Source organism: Ischnura elegans, chromosome 5 (genome assembly GCF_921293095.1).
Source record: "Ischnura elegans chromosome 5, ioIscEleg1.1, whole genome shotgun sequence".
NCBI classification, from domain to species: domain Eukaryota; kingdom Metazoa; phylum Arthropoda; class Insecta; order Odonata; family Coenagrionidae; genus Ischnura; species Ischnura elegans.
The window spans coordinates 89,500,424-89,519,655 of NC_060250.1; the positions used below are offsets into that span (position 1 = coordinate 89,500,424).

Below are 19,232 nucleotides of genomic sequence, written 5' to 3' on the forward strand. Positions count from 1 at the left end.
AGCAAAAATTTAAAGCCTGCAAAAGGAGACTAAATTTGAGAGACATTATTGATAATGATAAGATATTATCAATAAATGATAGATATTAAAGGAGATACTTTTATTTTAAATTTAAACATGAGTGCTAATATTCTAAAGTAATGCCTATCATGTAACACCACTTTTCAGGTATATTCTGTTTTGAAATTTAGCTATTATATTTTTATTACATAGTGATGATGTGAAAGATGCTTTTATTTGACTGACTCTTTCACAGAGTAATATTTTTTAAAGTGGTTTTCTTGTTGCCTGGAATTAAGTGATATTTTTCTTGGAGCCTATGGCATCAGAATCGATGGAATCGGTATCGGTAGAATCGGAATCGAAATGTCAGAATCGGAATCGGGATCGGAATCGATAAAATTTTGGAATCGACCCATCACTAGTTTAAATCTAGCAAAACACGGTAAGAAATAAAGATAATAGATTTGTTTACCATTATCAATCAGAAAATTTGTAAATTCAGGCTAACTTAGAAAGATAATAGCAAAAAATGACGCGGCGCCGTAAATCCAACGACGTAACTAATTTTGTAAATCCATATGAGGGTTAATAAGACTTCGTGAAAGACATTCACTCATCGTCGTCCGAGGCTGTGAAAAATATTTTTAACAAAAATGTTACAATTCTTTTAATTGAATTAACTGAACTGGCTGATTTATTAATCAAATTAGTAGGTTAATAAACTTAATTTGCATTATAAACATTCTTTAGCCTTCTTTCTACCATTTTAAAGTTTTTTATGCCCATATACAAGAGAGTTTGCCTAATTGGGCAGTGTGCACAAGTCCTGATATGTCCCAATTAGCCAGAATCTACTGTATGTACGAAATTGATAAACGCTATGACAAAAGAGTATTTATATAGGCATAACATAGGTACAACAAATCGTGGCGGCAGATTAGAATTACAACAATGGTAACTGTTGATGAGTCTAAACAATTCGTTACCAAGTAAGTGACTTTTATTTTGTCGCTGATGTGTAGTAATTTTTTTCTCTTTTGTTTATCTGCAGTTTTGAATAAGTCTGAACATTTTAGTGCATGGAGTAATTATGGTAACTATTAACCCATCTGAAAATTAATTTTTTTTAGATGCCATTCCTATTTGAAAGGCATAAGTATATACATGTGTATTTGAATTCAAAGGCACCTCAATGCAAGAGATAGATACAGGTTGTGGTGGTGGTCCATTCCTGGTTATATTCACTGAGGTAATGGCATGGAACCGTTGGGGGAGCTGTTAAGATGAAGCCTGTTTCTAACTCGACTGGTTGTGGTTGAAACAATTAAAACAAGCATAAGAAAAACGGTCTGCACAGAATTCAATACTATTCTTACAGTAGTCAAATAGTTAACAAAAATGGGGTTAACACCAAACCAAAATTTATTTCTTGCACAAATAATATCTTAGTGTGCCAATACATGGCAAGAGGAATATACCCTGAAAATTTCATGGCACACTCAATAGTTTCGGTTGTGGATTGATGAGTGAGTGAATCAGTCTTAAGTTAGGATGCATTGCTTTACATAAGGGATTACGAGCAGTTGGAAGTAAATGAAGGCATGTGTTTGGGACTTAGGTTGGTTTCACATTGACTAGTTTGCTTTGAATGCAGGTTAAGGATTGGGGATCATAGAATTCCTGAGAAGTGATCTTCTCGATGTGGAGATATAGGTGAAGGCATTTGACTCACTGTCAGATTAAATATTACAGCTCATCAATATTATCTCATTAAAATATTGTCCTGATATATTTTTAATTGTCATTTGTGTGCATACTGTGTTCTATTGAGATGGCAAGAGATGGCAACCCCAACACTGGTTCTTACCACAGGGGTGCCTTTATTCCACCTTTGTAATAACTCATGCTTGAGTAACCTAGGTATTAAAATTTCATGTACCATAATGTGGAATAAATATATATTATTATTATTGTCATCATTTGTTTGTGTTTTTATGCTTTATGTAATGTATTCCACTTGACGAAACTATGCAATTATATTGCCTTCAGTGAATAAATTATTATTATCAATGACATACCTACATTTGAGTATAGAGGCCCTTTTTGTGTGAATTAGTCCTTTCAAAGCCTTAAAATTGTTTAGGAGGAGATGCCCTTTTTTGAACCCTACTATTTTTTTATCTCAAAGATCTGGGTATTAGCATTATGTCATTATTGTGGCTTAGAATTTCTCATAAATTTGTGGCCTTTGCTGTATGAGCAACTAAGAGCAGAGGATGGTAGAAGAATGGTTGGGTAATGAGTGGAGGGGTAATTTGATGATATCCTATGATCAGTCAATTTTGCATCCAGTCATTGCTGTGCACCAATTAAATCAGCTCCATTGTCGATCCCTTGGTTATTGCCAGCTCGAAAGATCATATGTAGTTCTTCCAAATTTACAATTCCAGCCTTCTTGCAAAATGTTAAGTATTGCATTAAATGCATGATTAATAATTAAGACCAAATTTTCTCTAATTTTTACTTAATTATGTAATATAAAAAGTATATGAGGAATATTTGAAAGCGTAATAATTTTTGCTGGTTGAATTATTCGTGCAACCCTCAATGCATAAATGTAACCTCCAGTTTAAAAACTTCAAGTCACTTTGTTAAGAAATTTTTCACTTTTGGAATTTCCTGTGTCCTATGAAGAGAAGTTTCTCTTGTGTCTAAATGTTAGGGGGAAAATTCTTCTTCATATGATGATTTTTAAGAAAAATGCAAGTTTCAAGCAAATTGCAAGTTTAAAAATGCAAGTTTTGAAGAATTTTTCATTTTATTCATTCAGGCAAATTTGACGGAATTGAAGTCTTTTGGGTCTCCTCCTGCTGCTGTAACTAATGTAACTGCTGCTGTTCTTGTGCTATTTTCCCCCAAAGGAAATGTTCCCAAAGACCGTAGTTGGAAGCAAGCCAAGGTAAGATTAATTTTTTTCAAAGTTGTGGAGCTAAATTGCTTTTTATATCGACATATGTAAGTAAATAATCAAATCTTTGGCAACTATAATTGTCATATTTGTGCTCAGGTGGATGCAAACTTATTGATCATATCTGCCTTTACAGCTAATGATGGGAAAGGTTGATGCATTTTTGGAATCACTTATTCATTACAACAAGGAAGACATTCATCCTAATATTGTGAAAGAAATTCAGCCTTACCTTAAGGATAAAGAATTTGATCCAGAGTTTATCAGAGGCAAATCCTTGGCCGCAGCAGGTTGGTTTTACATTGTTCTTCTACTATAATGCTATTGTTGACCCAATAAACATTAATTTTTAATGCCTTGCAACCCTAACTCCCCTGAAAGAATGATAAGTTAATGTCTTTACTGTTCAGAATCAGCATCATTAAAATTATTGGACTCATTTTTTCTTTGCCTTTGTGACTTTGAGGTGTTTTTTATGACATGTATTAGGCATGGTGCTCACAGTAGGGTTATGAAAAATGATATGGTAAGTACCCAGTCAACACATAGGACTCACCCATGAGGTCTTAATACATGCACTTACCTGTAAATGCAAAACACTGCATTTTTTTTCTCAATAATTTGTTCTAGAGGGGCACTCCCTATATTTTGGACCCAAGCTCTGACTTCGTTGTTGGGAGTTATCGTTAGTAGAGAGGTTTGTTACGGGAGGTTTTTTGTGTGCATTGTCCATTGGATGGGTTTGGGAACAAGCCAATGACTTCATAATGTTGACATTTGTAATTTTCAGTTGTGTTTTGTCTCTGTTGGTTGGTTACCAAGATTGTTTATTGATCTGTATTTGTTAACAATCCTTATGTGTGTGAAGTTAAAATACGGTACTACTAAAACTTTTAAAATATGAAGAGTTATTGCATTTAATTCATTTACAACTACCAGTGCTTTCCAATAAAATACCAACAGAGGTTATGGGCCCAGGACTGGTAAATTATAAGAAGTAAGTGAAGTCTTCATAATGTCGTCTGACGCATCCGGTATATCGTCTCACATTAAGCCGTTGTGTGGGCGTGAAGGATATCCAACTTGGAAATTTAAGCTGAAGGCGTATTTAATAGATCAAAACTTGTGGCATGCTGTTGATGGATACCCAAATGATGATCATACTGATGCTGCTTCAAAGTCCAGGAAGGATGAGCGTGCCCTAGCTAAGATTTGTTTGTGCGTGGACGATTCCGCTATCATACATGTAAGAAGATGCAAAACAGCTGCTGAAGCATGGAAAGTTCTTGCCGATGCATATGAAGATAAGGGTTTTGCCCGGAGACTTAACCTTCAAAAGACTTTGTACCGGTTATCCCTCGGAGATTATACGTCCATTGAAGAGTACCTAACTGCCGTAATGGATACCGCTCAGAAGCTTGCTGATATTGGGAAGGAGATTCCTGATGAGGATTTAGTTGCTATTTTGCTTGGAGGTCTTCCTTCACATTACGACCCCCTAGTAATGGCACTCGAGAATTCAGGAGTTGAAGTAACGGTGAACATGGTGAAAACTAAACTCTTAAATGAAATGTCCAAAAATGATGGTGCAACTGAGACTGCATTTGCATCCAATGCGTCTCGAACTATTCCGAAGAAAAAAAAGTTCCCGAAACGCGACAACTCTCAAGATGGTATCGTCTGCTATGGATGCAACCAACCCGGCCATAAAAAACCAGACTGTCCATACAAGACCAAGAAAACGGCACAGACATCGAGTTCAACCCACAAGCAGCTACACAAGAAACAATACACTTTATTCTCGGATTTAGGTGTTGGTGGTTGTGCTCAAAGCAATAAAAATGATTGGTTTGTGGATTCCGGGGCAACTGCCCATATGACTCCTCATAAAGATATTCTGTTCAATGTTAAAAGTAACTCTGGTTTGGAGATTGTGTGTGCTGATAAACGTAAGTTGCAGAGTGACAGTATAGGTGATGTCATGATTCACAAAAGTAATAACAACAACAGTATTAGTAGTATTTCTGAAGTTGTTCATGTGCCTAATCTTGCTACAAATCTTATATCTGTGTCAAAATGTGTTTCAAAAGGTTTTGTTGTAGTATTTACGAAAGAAGGTGCTAAATTTTTTCATGATAATGATTGTAGTATTTCAGGGAATGTTTTAATGACTGCTCTTCCCAGTAACGGGTTATATAAGATAGAGTCACAGGTATCAGAAAAGTCCCTGGCTGCTACAACTAACCCTTCTCAGCAAACTCTTTGGCATTGGAGGTTGGGACATCTCTGCCGCTATGGTATGAATCTACTGAGAAATGGATTAGCTGATGGAGTTGATTACGCCCCTGAGGAAAATAGAACTGTATGTACTGCATGTCTAGAAGGGAAACAGAGTCGAGAACCTTTTCTTAAAATCAAAAGTAAAAGGGCGACTAAATGCCTAGAGTTGATTCATTCTGACCTCTGTGGACCATTCAGTGTAAAATCATTAGAAGGAAATAAGTATTTACTTGTATTTATAGACGATTACTCTAGAATGATATTTACCTATTTCATTAAAACAAAAGATCAAGTTAGAGTAAAGTTTCAAGAGTTTAAAAACCTCATGGAAAAGCAAACTGGCCAGAAAATTAAAATTTTACGATCAGATAATGGTTCTGAGTATGTTAATAGGGAATTCTCAGATTATCTTAAGTCAGAAGGAATTATTCACCAGACTTCCATACCCCGTACTCCTCAGCAAAATGGTGTTGCTGAAAGGGGAAACAGAAGCATTGTGGAGAAGGCTCGTTCCATGTTGCATAGTGCCAGACTACCTAAGTCATTTTGGGAAGAAGCTGTGAGAACTGCTACGTATCTCAAGAATAAATCACCTCATAGATCCGTTACAGGAATGACTCCAGAAGAAAAATGGACAGGTGAGCGTCCCAACTTGACACACTTAAGAGTATTTGGCTGCCGAGCTTTTGTACATATTCCAAAGGAGGAACGCAAGAAGTGGGATAGCAAAAGCAAGGAACATATATTTGTAGGATATAGTGAGAATAAGAAAGCTTACAAATTTAGGGATCTTTCTAATTATATGAAGGTAGTCCATGCTAGAGATGTTGTGTTTTTAGAAAATAATTTTTCCGGTGAGAGCAGTACTGATGCTCAAATTCCTTTGGATTCTTACAATGAAAATGCAGATTCAACAAAAGATGAAGCTGCGGCTGCTGTTAAAATTCTTTTGGATTCTCCTTGTGAAAATGCAGACTCAACAGAAGATAAAGCTGGGACTAATGTTCAAGAAACTGCTAAGAGTCCTAGATATCCTCAAAGGGTACGTAACAAGAAACAATTTCCTGATCATGTTGTTTTACAAGCAAAAAATTTCTTTGACAAAGAACCTACCACATTTGAAGAGGCTATGCAAAGTGAAGACAAAGAGCATTGGATGAAAGCAATGATGGAGGAATTAGAGTGTCTTAGAAAAAATGAAACTTGGAAGCTAGTGCGAGTTGCAAATAAAAGTGTAATACCATGTAAATGGGTTTACAAATTGAAAAGAGACAATGGTGGTAAGATCATCAAGTACAAAGCTCGTTTAGTTGCTAAAGGTTTTGCTCAAACTCATGGTATAGACTTTGAAGAAACTTTTTCTCCGGTAGTCAGAGGTTCAACTATCCGTTTGCTGTTGGCTATGGCAGCAGAACTGAATCTTGATGTTGAACATCTGGATGTCGAAACTGCTTTTTTAAATGCCACTTTAGATGAAACCATCTATATGACACAACCAGAAGGTTTCATAGCTGTAGGTGAAGAGAAGAAGGTTTGTCTATTACAGAAGTCTATTTATGGACTCAAGCAGGCTAGTCGTGCTTGGAACAAAACAGTTCACAAGTTATTGTATGAGATAGGGTATATTAAATCAAAACATGAACCCTGTGTCTACTTTAAACATATTGGAACTAAAATAGTTATTATTACATTATATGTTGATGATTTCTTTATATTCTCCAATGATGAGAAAGAAAAGAAGAAATTGAAGGAAGAATTGAAGAAGAGATTTGTCATTAAGGATCTTGGCAAGATCAAACATGCCCTGGGAATGAATTTTACAAGAGATGAGAAGAGGGGAGTATTCAAGATAGACCAGAAACAATACATTAAAGATGCTTTAAAGAGTTTTGGCATGGAAGATTGTAAGATTGTTTCGACCCCAGTTGACGTTAGTCAAATGAAAGAGAAGGGTAAGGATATCATAGATGTCCCGTACCAGTCATTAATTGGAACTCTCATGTATCTCTCCGTCAACACGCGGCCAGATATTTCCTTCATTACTAGCTATCTCTCCCAGTTTAATAAGAAGCATACAGATATACACTGGAAGATGGCCAAGCGGGTACTTCGTTATCTAAAAGGTACTATGGAAATGGGACTCACATACAAATGCACTGAGAAGCCTATTTTTGGTTTTTCTGATGCAGATTTTGCAAATGATCTAAATGATAGGCATTCATACTCTGGATATGTTTTCACTTGTGCAGGTGGACCAGTCTCCTGGAGTAGTAGAAAACAAAAATGTGTTGCCCAATCGTCTTGTGAGGCAGAATATATTGCTCTTTCCGAGGCTACTAGAGAGGCTATTCATCTAAAACATCTTATTTCCGAATTATTTCAGGAACAAGAAATTATTACTATTTTTGAGGACAATCAGAGCGCTCTCAAGTTAGCAGAAAATCCTGTTTTCCATGATAGAATGAAGCATGTAGATGTGAAATACCATTTTGTTAGAGAACAAGTAGAAAACGGTAATATAAACGTAGATTTTCTCTCCACTGAGGAAATGACAGCTGACATACTTACCAAGGGCTTAAATCGTATAAAACATGAAAAATGTATGAGAGGTTTAGGCATGGTTTAAAAATAATTTTAAAAAATTTGTAATTCATTTGATGGAAATGCTAAAGAGCTGTTTCAGCACATCTTCAATTACGGGGGGGTGTTGACATTTGTAATTTTCAGTTGTGTTTTGTCTCTGTTGGTTGGTTACCAAGATTGTTTATTGATCTGTATTTGTTAACAATCCTTATGTGTGTGAAGTTAAAATACGGTACTACTAAAACTTTTAAAATATGAAGAGTTATTGCATTTAATTCATTTACAACTACCAGTGCTTTCCAATAAAATACCAACACATAATAGGGATTTTCTTTAAAATTTTGCTGTATGAGGGTTTGTTATATTGCTTTACTGTAAATGGATTACACTAGCAATGTCATTATTACACGTCTCAACCTGCTTGGAATTTTCAAATTCAATACCGTTTGTTTGTTGAATTTGGTGTTATGTATGCCTCATAATGTCGGTGCATATAATACATGTAAAAGCTGACTGTGGAGTAATCATCCAGTTTTTTTTTTTCAAATTATACCTCAGTCCACCTCTTATTAATTTTTAGGTAATCTACTTAGGTAGCATAAATAAGGGGCATTGAAACTGCTTCAATATGCTACTTTTTTAGCTGTGCAGGAGGTAAAGCACCCAGTAGCTGTGCAGGCATATTCTTATTATCAAATACATGTACTTCTTAATGAATTTCCTCACACTAATTACATCAGGATATTTAATTGAATTAGCTTACTCGTTTCAGGTCTCTGTGCTTGGGTGATAAATATAGTGAAATTTTATGAGGTATATAAGTATGTGGAGCCCAAGAAACAAGCTCTTGAGAAATCAACTGCGGAGCTAGAGGAAGTTAAGAAGAAATTAGAGGAAATTAAAGATAAAGTCAGGGTAAGTTTGTTTTCAGTTATTTGTAAATGGTAGCTTACTGATTACCTAAGTATCAATGCTTAATTTTGTGTATGTGGTTAAATTATTTTAGGTTTTAGTTGAGCAACTGAATGTATTGAATGCAGAGTTTGAGGAGGCACTTGCAGAGAAACAGAAATGCCAGGATGAGGCTGATGCTACCAACAAAACTATTGATCTTGCTAACCGGTTGGTAAATGGACTGGCTTCTGAAAATGTCAGATGGGGTCAATCAGTGCAAAAGTGAGTAAGCTTTCAAATTTACTATGTACTAGTTTTCATGCTGGATTGGAATGCTGTTTATTATGCTTTTAAAACTAGTTGTTTGAGTAATTTCCTTTAATGTTTCAACTTTATTTTATTGTGAACTAATCATTTTATAGATTTTAGGGCTCTATCCAGTCTTATTCAATTCTATCCATAAACCAAATAAAATATAAAAGAAAGAAGCTCAATTCATCAAAATCTGCTGCAATAGGGAATGTTACACAGCTTTTACATGGACGTGCTTTTCTTGGGGACGACCAAATCACTTAGAATGGAAAGGACGGTGGAGTAGCCATGGTTGGGTATTCTGATTTACAATCCCCCCCTTGAGCCTTTAAAGCTTTATTTCATCCAATTTGTATACTTTATTTACAAATAGTAATACAAAATTAGTGTTTTTGAGTCCTAAAAGTCATGTTTTCAACATCAAAAATCCTCAACTTTGTGGGGTAGGCCCCCCTTTCCCCTGGGGTGTTTTCCATACATCTCGGAAGGTCTTTTGAGTGTGGCGTTACGTGTTTTAAATCTTGCAGATTGGTAACGTAAGCCCCAGACATAGGGAACTCCGATCATCTCTCACTAGCTGGATGAGGGAAAGACTCCGCAAAACAAGAATTATCAGCTGTCAAAGAAATGATATGTTCAATCAAAATGTGTTCCAAGTAGAAATATTCAAAATCAAAAGTATCACAAAAAACAACGATGATAACTAATAATCTCATAAGAAACATTACCAATACTTTGGAAAGCTACAAAGCTGTGTTTGCCTGCCAGCAGCAAAAATGATTTTTAAGAAATCACTCTCTCAGTCGACCGAAGTGCACGCCAAGATCGCCGATGAGCAAGAGAGCTGCCAGAGCCAGGATCAGTGGCAGAGTGGAGGGGGGAATTTTGCAAAGGAGTGGGGGATACAGCGATGTCCAAGTTAGCTGCATCGGTATTAACTCCTCATAGGCGCCCATGTTAACTGAGACCTCTGGAAAACGTCTCGTTATCCAAGCAGGGGTTGGGGGAGAACAGCATACCGCTGGGTTTCCTCTCCTCTATCTCCTGGGTTGGAGACATGGCCAAGTGGTGTGATAGCTGGTTGAGGCAAGCCATTGGAATTAAAGGAGGGGAAAGACATAGTATAGGATGACGTGTTGGAGGGAGAGAGAGTTGTGATAGGACGAAGTGGTGTACTTCTCACTCCAAACTGTATTCTTATGCCTCAGCGCCCACTTCCCCTAGATTGCCAGGTATAGGTATTCCTCCGCTGTACTAGCTGTATAAGTCTTGATTTCCAGGTGGGCTGGGTTGGAGGGCAACATCGAAGGGCATCGTTCAACGGACAGAGTTTAGAGACAAGAATTCCAAGACTTAGAGTCTCCAAGCCTCTGAGTTGAAGGGCCTTTGGTGAAAATCCTTTGTGCAAAAAGTCCTTAGCGGGAGAAGTTCAGCGGATAAGTTCGGAGGAATTTCTGGGGGGGGGGGGGGGGGAAGGGTTAAACTAAAAAATACCACATGAGCACCACTTTAAAAAAAATGAAATGTTGTTGTTTTATTTTCATGAAACCTCTAGACATGAAAATATGAGTTATAGACTTTCTTCACTTCCGTGGAAAGGGTAAATGACTGCTTAAGGATGTATGATTCTTCCGAATGTCAAGTATTTTAGCAACTTTTATCTCCATAAGTTTGCTTACAAGGAGACGTCGCCAAAGTGATGCTCAGTAAAAACGAGACTTGATGTAAAATCAAAGTGCGTAAAATCGAAGTTTTACTGTATACAAAAGTGTGTGACTAAGCGTTCGAAAAATAATGAGCAAATGTTATCCTGAAAACTATACTCTTTCTCAATACCAACTCTTGATTTTACACACTTTGATTTTACACAGTGCCCATATTTCGGTCCCTCCAACTGTGTAAAATCAAAGTTTTACTGTATTTGGGGAATACTTCCTAATTATAATTAAGTTATCCATCATAAGACACTGTCCATCAAGTCATCAAACCTTATTTTTTGTGTAATCAGTGTTTAGTAACCTTAGAAAAATAACCAAACACACACCTATTAGGAAGTAGTCTTATTATTTTTTAGTAAAATTGAACATTGAAGTATAAGGAAACTTATAATATCTTGTTTTCTTTTTTTATAGCCTTAAGAAACAAGGTAGTACTCTTGCCGGTGATATACTTCTTGTTTCATCATTTATTTCTTATGTGGGTTGCTTCACCAAACGCTATCGAGTTGAACTATTAGAAAAATACTGGACTCCAACTTTGAAAAAGATGCAGGTGAGTAAAATTTTAATGTGAAACTAATTCTTTTTCACTATAGTTTTCAAAGTCATCATTCCCTGATGACTACTTATAAATTAGGTACTTGAGGGTACCGTGACAGTCGGCTTTTGACATGAGATCTCAGGGTGATGTAGGAAAATAAGCGGGTTGAATTCGATTAACGAAACAGTGGTAGGGAAAAAGGAAACCTCTATTCACAAATGCAAACTCAGAGGCACATTTACAATCAAACAAGCAAGGTTTATTTTTGATAAATGGTTAGTAGGGGACTTAAATTTACTAACAAAGAATAAACATAAATCAAATGCGTGGCCATATTTAAAAAAAAACAAATTATCGTGTGGATTTAAAATTTTGCAATGTTGGTTTACTTTAATGAACTCTTGAAATTTATACCTCAATACGTTGCCCTTCTTTAGTTTACAAGTTTCATTCTTCGCTGTGTTTAAAATGATGCTATGTAATGCTGATATAGAAAAAGGATTTTTTTAGGTTAACATTAGAAGTAGGTGCACCATAAACAGAAATATATATTAATGCGGAAAGGAGAAATAAAAAACTAAATTATGATCGAATTAAATTCTTCTCGGGTTTCTGTCCGGGCAAGGCACTCCATCTTCCTCTCTGCCAACAATTCTATCGAAGACTTTTCCATCGTCATCAATGCCGTAGATACCTACCAGTTGTGAGGTGCTGCAATTATAAAATTGTCTCTTTTCTTCTCTCCAGACTTTCAATAGAAATTGGTTATTTGCTTTGTCCTTTCCATGCTACTATTTATTTTACAATAATGGCACGAATAATTTTTAGAGCTAATATAAAGAAAATCTTTTCTCCATATTAGTGATACTTAGCATTATTTTCAAATCAATGGAGAAAGAAACATGAAAACCAAATGTGGTTACGGTACATGCTTTGGGGTATCATTTTTGGGAATTCATGCAAGTGAACCAATACTTCACCTAAATATCTTGAGAAATAATAAAAAAATGTGTTGTAGGAAAAAAAATTAATGTGGATAATAATGTTTCTATCTTTATTTCCCCGATAATGGAAGGTACTTCTCCAACTTTTCTCCTGGAGGAACCTTTCTCCTCTTGGCTTAAATGAAGAGATACTTATAAACATGGCACCTCACTCCCGGCATCAATGGTCATCAACCAAACACTTTGCTCACAACACAAATGTGAGATCGCGAATTAATACTGCTGATAACACACACATGCACGCACACAAGTTACAACATATTTCAATAATTCAGGAAAAATTTTCTATATAGATATTCCAGCTCACTCCATTGAAAACAGTGGGAAATAGGCAAATACAATAATCCAAAAATGGAAGTTACTTTCATTCTTATATTCATCACGTATAACTTACAATCATAGAGCTCATTATGATTACAACTTCTATTTATTCTCAGATTTAAAGCTTTACATTAACCCACGCAAGTGGCACAGATGACTTTTCTCACTACTGTTTGTTGATATGGTTGATATACTTGAATAAACAAATTTCACCCATAGCTTTGAACTTGATAGCTCAATCGTGAAATGTCATCTCTATGGTGAATAACGAAGGTAAATAAGTCACTCATAATTTTTATATTACTATCAGACATTTCTCGATAGCGTAATACCACTGTTTACTAACCAATCATGATGGAACATTGATAATTACAACTCTTGGAAGATAATTCTTCAACCTTGTCAAACTTTGCGCACTACAACCACTTGCATTGTATTTAATAGCAGTAGATTAATGGTAGTTGTAACGTTGAAAATAACACCATTTTGGCTCAATAGATATTCGTAGAAATCTCCAAGCAGCAAGCAAAAGTTGTATTCACCTTACAATAAAAGCACAGGCAGTCCTACATGACAAATTTTCTGGTACATATGAAGAAATGGATGAAGTTATTGTATACAAAAGCATAGCGGACATTAGAAAACATCAAAATTGTTCTAATTACATTAATAAATGAGGTGCCGTTGATAACATCAACTTACAATCAGCGTATCCTCCTCCAACGGCCGTGTCTTAGACTGCTACAACAATGTGATTTAGTTATTATAAAAATTTTTGGTTTCACTGCTCCATATTTATACTTTATGCTTTAACTCAGATATTAATATTACAAATAATACAAAATATAAGGGCTTTTGAGTCTCTATCATCAGATATTTTGCTTTAAAAACTCCAGCTTGACCCAAAAAGGGTAAAAAAAATGCCCACCATTACAGTAGACTCTCGTTATTACGAAGTTCACGGGACCAAAGAACCGGAGGTTCGTAATAACGAAGTTCGTAAGAACGTTTCTTTTAGGAATCGTCGAAAAAAAGTGTATTATAAACGCGATTAAATTACGCGGAAATAAATATAAACAGGAAAATTCGTTTCAGTTTTTCAACAGAAGACTGCGCCATGACGCAATCGAGGGTTGATATCTTCGCGAATTCATGAACTCCGATATTCAAACTAGATGCGTCCCAAGACCTTGTTCCTGGGTTGATAAAATTACCGTTCGGCCACCGAGAGTTGCCCAATAACAGACAAAATGGTCTATGTCTGGGTAGGGGGCAAGGCTGCCAGGTAAGAAATGGAAACGCTTACAAAGTGTTCCGTGAAGAATAAGAACCGGAAGGGACGACGAGCGTGAAGGACCTAGAGGAATAATCAGTTGTTCTTGTGATTCGAAGAATGGGCTTATTTTGGTGGATCAGGCTTATTTCGGCGCTCGTTTCGACATTCATTCGACAACGTTGTATGACTAGGCAAGGGTGTGAGGTGCGTTTGGGGGACAGCGATTGGCTTTAAACCGTGCTGACGCACGATTATCCACCCCTCCTATTGTGCCGTAATCGGACAACCCTCGCCAGCCGGACTGTATGTAAGTTATCGAGGAGTACGGTTATCCTGCGGAATGCAACACTGCATTACACGTATGCGCTAACTCACGATTGTGGCGAACTGATCTAGCGGGGCCTGCGATGCATCCGGAGCCGAAAAAATAGCTCCCTACGGTGACGAAGAACGGGCGAAACGCTGAACAGTTCCTAAATTCACACCGGATTCAATGATACCTTATTCAGATTGTGATCACAGTGAGAGTTTCCCAGCGCCACACTGCGTAGTATCGGCCAAATCGAAAGGCGCCAAATTCGAAATTTGAAAATTTTGAATGCTCATATCTTTGAAAATTCGTTAATCGAATGTGCATAGGAAGAGGATTGACTGTATATCCAATTTACTAACGGTTATGAGTGGGTCACCATGACTTCACAGGAATGAAGCATGTTATATGATGTAGCGTGTAAATTGAATAAAGAACCATAATTGACGCTCTTAGGCACAGTACACGAGAAGAACTTAAACGTGGCGCGATTATTAAAACTTAAGTGTAGTGAATATCCACCTAAATGCCGTGACTTGTGCGTGGAACTTCGTAATAAAGTTCATATTGTAACCGCCGGGACCGGGACTTAGGTTCGTAACTTCGTAAAAACGAAAATTTCGTAATAGCGTTTCTTTTACTATAGCTGGGATAGGCCTTTTCGACGGGACCAACGGTTTGCTTCGTAATAACGAGGACTTCGTAACAACGTTGTTCGTATTAATGAGAGTCTACTGTAAAGGGTCCGAGTCGCAAAGGCAGGGTTTCCGGCAGTTGTGTCACTCCGACCCGCTAGCCATGGTGTGGCTCCGACTGGTAGCCACTTATAATTGCTTGGGGGCGGTGAACATACTTCCGGACAGTACAACACCGTTTGCGGAGTCTCTCCGCATATGTTGAGCCATTCATAATAATAATAATAATAATATAATAATAATATTTTTATTGGTTCCCAGAGACGTGTCTAAGCCACGTATGGAACAAGTCACAAGAATAGTACATACATGAGGTATTAAAAAATAATATTTAAGGCGAGAAGGATAGGTACAGACATAAACATAAAAGTAACATTTTCAAAAGACAGGTTATAAAGACATAAATTCATCCACTGAATAACAGGGATTGTCACATAAATACTGATAAAGTTGACCTTTGAATTTGGAGAATGAATCTAGCTGTTTAATCTTTAGAGGTAAACATTTGAAATATTTTGACCCAGCATATGTGGGGTTTTTGCTGAACATGGTTGATTTATGTACAGTAACTCTTAAATCACTACAACCCCTTGTGTTATAGTTGTGGATATCAGCATTGGTTTTGAGACTGTAAAACTGCTTATTTTGTTGAACAAAGGTAATTGTAGAAAAAATGTATAGGCAAGGTAGCGTAAGAATCCTTAAGGATTTGAAATAGGGCTTGCAGCTGCTTCGCCTAGGAATGTTTTTTATTATTCTAATGGCCCATTTCTGGAGCCTAAAAAGACGAGTAGAATGGTGGGAATGGCCCCATACTGCAATCCCATACATCAATCGACTATGGATATATGCATAATAGACTGAGAGTGCAGTAGCAGTATCAACCAGAGGGACAATTCTTCTAAGTAGGTAACAGCCACTGGACACCTTTGTAGACAGTTTATCAACATGAAATTCCCAAGATATCCCATAATACCGTATAAGCGTGTGTAAGAGGCACACCCCTATTTTGAGCATCGGAGCTATGAAGAAATAAAATTTGCGGCATTTTTTTAATACTATCGCGCGGTGTTGCAGACGTTCGCCTGGAATTTCGACAGTTATCGAACTTTTCTCTTTTAATATTAATTAGCGGTAATAGTGGCATAAGAGGGAGTAGAAAGAGTTCCGATCCTCTCTTCGCATACGCCGTTGCTCTACGATGCTTGTCCTATTCACGAACAATTTTGTTTAAATGCTCTCGCAGGAGTATTGCAATAGAATTGCAGCCGTGGAAAATTTTAAGGCAAAACACGACAAGCACATAGCATGAACCTTCCCAAGAGCTTGGACAACAATCGGGGCAATCTCAGCGCCATAGGATAATAACCACGTCGTAGATTTAACGGAACCACACTCGGCCCTCCATCAGCCAATGCCTCTGCCATTTTTTTTCTTTCCGAGACCCCACAGGAAAATAGGAAAACATCAAGTTACAGGGGAACAATGGAAACGTGTTTCATCCCTACCCCGTCTCACCAACTGACCTTGATCGATCTCCCAGTTTCTGGAGGCCAAATGCTAGGTGAGTCATCTACTGAGCCCGAAGATATCTCGGTAGCTTTCAATAATTGTATGACACGTGCGGCGTTCAAAAAAAGAAAGAGATCTAACGCGACGCATATCTGACAGAATTTAAGTTTTTTAAGCTCTAATTGTTTGACACAAAGATTTATGGTTAAAACAAGGCTACTAATATTCAAAATAGTCCAAACAGGACAATTTCGGAAGAAACAAGCGTAGCATAAGCGCATTCAAACAAGACGAAACGGACTGGAAACTTTAGGCAACGCAAACTGCGTATATCACATTGCTGCGCCTTCGCCCCTTCGCTTTGAAGGAAAACGACGTCACATGCGAGATCAGACGTGTTCTTCCCGTGCTCCTTCGCTCATAGCCTCGTAGCTTGAAATACGGAGGGGAGGGAGCGCGCTCCTTCCCCTCCGTATTTCTTTGCTTGCTTCGTAGACGGAGGGATCGCGCTCCTTCCCCTGGACCTCTCCTTCCGCGCTCTTCCCTTATAAGCATTTCTGATTTCTTCCATCCACAATTTAGTCCAACATTGAACACACTCGTTCGAATTTTTTAAAGCGCAGGTTTTGACACCAATATAATTTTCAGTTGCAATAATCCTCATATTAGCGTCTGAAGATGATTTTTGGAAAATCAGGTCCTCAGCGTAATGGAAATCACTCGGCAAGACAGATATTGACTATTAACTAGGTATGTCCTTCAAAAATACGCGTTTCTCTACTTTTGATAACCGATTACTATATGCAGTATAAATGCCGCGAGATGCCCAATCGTGGCAGTAAATTTACAGCGCCCTCCGGAGCGAAAAACCCTGCGCGATCTTCCATGTTCACCTCTGGGGTACCGACGTAACGGCGCGATGCTTACAAGAAAAGCAAACAGGAGCATTTTGAAAATACGTCACTAAGGGAGAAACTCCCCTGCCTGCCGCTTGTTTTTGACCTAGGATTACAGATGACTGACTCACACTGAAAACCAAGGCCACTCAGTTCCCCTTAGACTTGCGACCGGTGAAGGGGAGGGGGGGAAGATAGGAAGTTTGTGTAAGAGGCGCACCCTCATTTTCGGCTGCAATTTCTAGGAAAAAAGGTGCGCCTCTTACACGCGCTTATACGGTAGTCTCCCAGGTATGATGTATATTAACGCTACACCTAAGAATATGAATATTAATCAAAGAGCAACCAGAATAGGTAGAGTGAAACAAATACATTAAGTACTCATAAAATCAAATATAAATTCCATTTTAAATCAAAAGCTATAGAGTACAATGGATGTTTATGGAGATATAAAATCAGTCATATAAAGCTGGCAGAAGTTTTAGAATTTGCTAACCCCTGTACTTTGATTAATGTATCAACAAAATAAAGCAATGAAAGTTAGCAATGTTGATACAATCACCTGATGACAACAAAATCCATCGTATTTGTTTTTGAGGTGTACTTCCAGTATCTCACCCTGTTTCATCATACTGGCATTTAAGAACTTAAGTGATTGACTGACTTTTAATGGTTAAATGGTCTATTTTGTTGGTTCAGCATTCATTAAGTTATCTAGCTTGCAATTGTAATGGCTTACTAAAGCTGTGATAAGACTGTAATTCAACTCTCAAGAATTTCTTTAGTTTTTATTTTCTTACATTAATGACAATAATCATATTTCAGCCACCAATACCAGTCACAGAAGGCTTAGATCCACTATCCATGCTAACTGATGATGCCCAGATAGCACAGTGGAACAACGAGGGACTACCAAGTGATAGGATGTCATCTGAGAATGCAACCATCTTGACTAAATCACAGAGGTGGCCCTTGATGATTGATCCTCAGGTAAGGAACAATTCTTACCCATTTCCTGTTTTCATGGTGAAAATCTGAGTCATAGTAATCTAAATCAGTAAATCAATTTAATCAATTGGTAAATAATGAAATTACATATTTCCAGCTTCAAGGTGTCAAGTGGATCAAAACAAAGTATGGGAATGACCTAAATGTGGTTCGTTTTGGGCACAAGGGTTACTTAGATGTTATTGAAAATGCCTTATCTGAAGGAAGAGTTGTGCTGATTGAAAATATTGGAGAGACCATTGAGCCTGTTTTGAATCCTCTTCTGGGCCGAGAATTAATTAAAAAAGGAAGGTCAGTTTATTAAATTTACTTCATTTAATCTGATTTTTGTTTTCTGCTATTCTTTTTGCGTACATTTTTCCCGCTCGATACTCCCTCCCTGCCAGAATATGTATCTTAAAGATTTTTGTTAAAGAAAAAATTGTATAGTTAAATCTTTATTTGTAACACAAATTTTTTAAGCATTTGCAAGTATATTCTACTTGTTGGTGAAAGTATTGTTTGATCTTTTCGAAGTACAGTGGAACCCCTATCTATCGTTACCGCATTGATCGTTTTTCCCGCATTCATCGTTTACCGTTCCTGGTCCCAAACAAAGTTCCATAAAGACAATGTAATTTTTCCTGCATCTATCATTCCCTGAAGTATCGTTTTCCCGCATTAATCGTTTGAAGATCGCGGTCCAGTTGTGTAATTTTCCTGCATCCATTGTTTGACAAAAATGAAACAGTGTTTACAATGTGTTATTTCTGGCAAATAACGACAGACACATAGTTTGAATCTTCCCCAGGAGATTGAACTACTATAGGGAGAAGCTGAGTGCCGTGTGATAGTTACATTAGCGCATTTCCAAAGATCCGATATCCCCCTCCATTCAGCACTCGCCTTTCCCCCCTCTTGACGCTTTCCTC

The 19,232-nt window shown here is 37.3% G+C and overlaps 1 protein-coding gene across 1 annotated transcript in view; it reads left to right on the forward strand.

Moving 5' to 3' along the window:
* Window positions 1-19,232, forward strand: part of LOC124159740 (dynein beta chain, ciliary-like) — a 255,329-nt gene that overhangs the window by 181,693 nt on the left and 54,404 nt on the right. Inside the window, exons 61-67 of the mRNA XM_046535651.1 lie at window positions 2,834-2,962; window positions 3,108-3,261; window positions 8,607-8,749; window positions 8,841-9,010; window positions 11,173-11,311; window positions 18,139-18,303; window positions 18,419-18,612. Of these exons, the coding sequence (XP_046391607.1) occupies window positions 2,834-2,962; window positions 3,108-3,261; window positions 8,607-8,749; window positions 8,841-9,010; window positions 11,173-11,311; window positions 18,139-18,303; window positions 18,419-18,612 (1,094 nt within the window). The remainder of the gene's footprint in view (window positions 1-2,833; window positions 2,963-3,107; window positions 3,262-8,606; window positions 8,750-8,840; window positions 9,011-11,172; window positions 11,312-18,138; window positions 18,304-18,418; window positions 18,613-19,232) is intronic.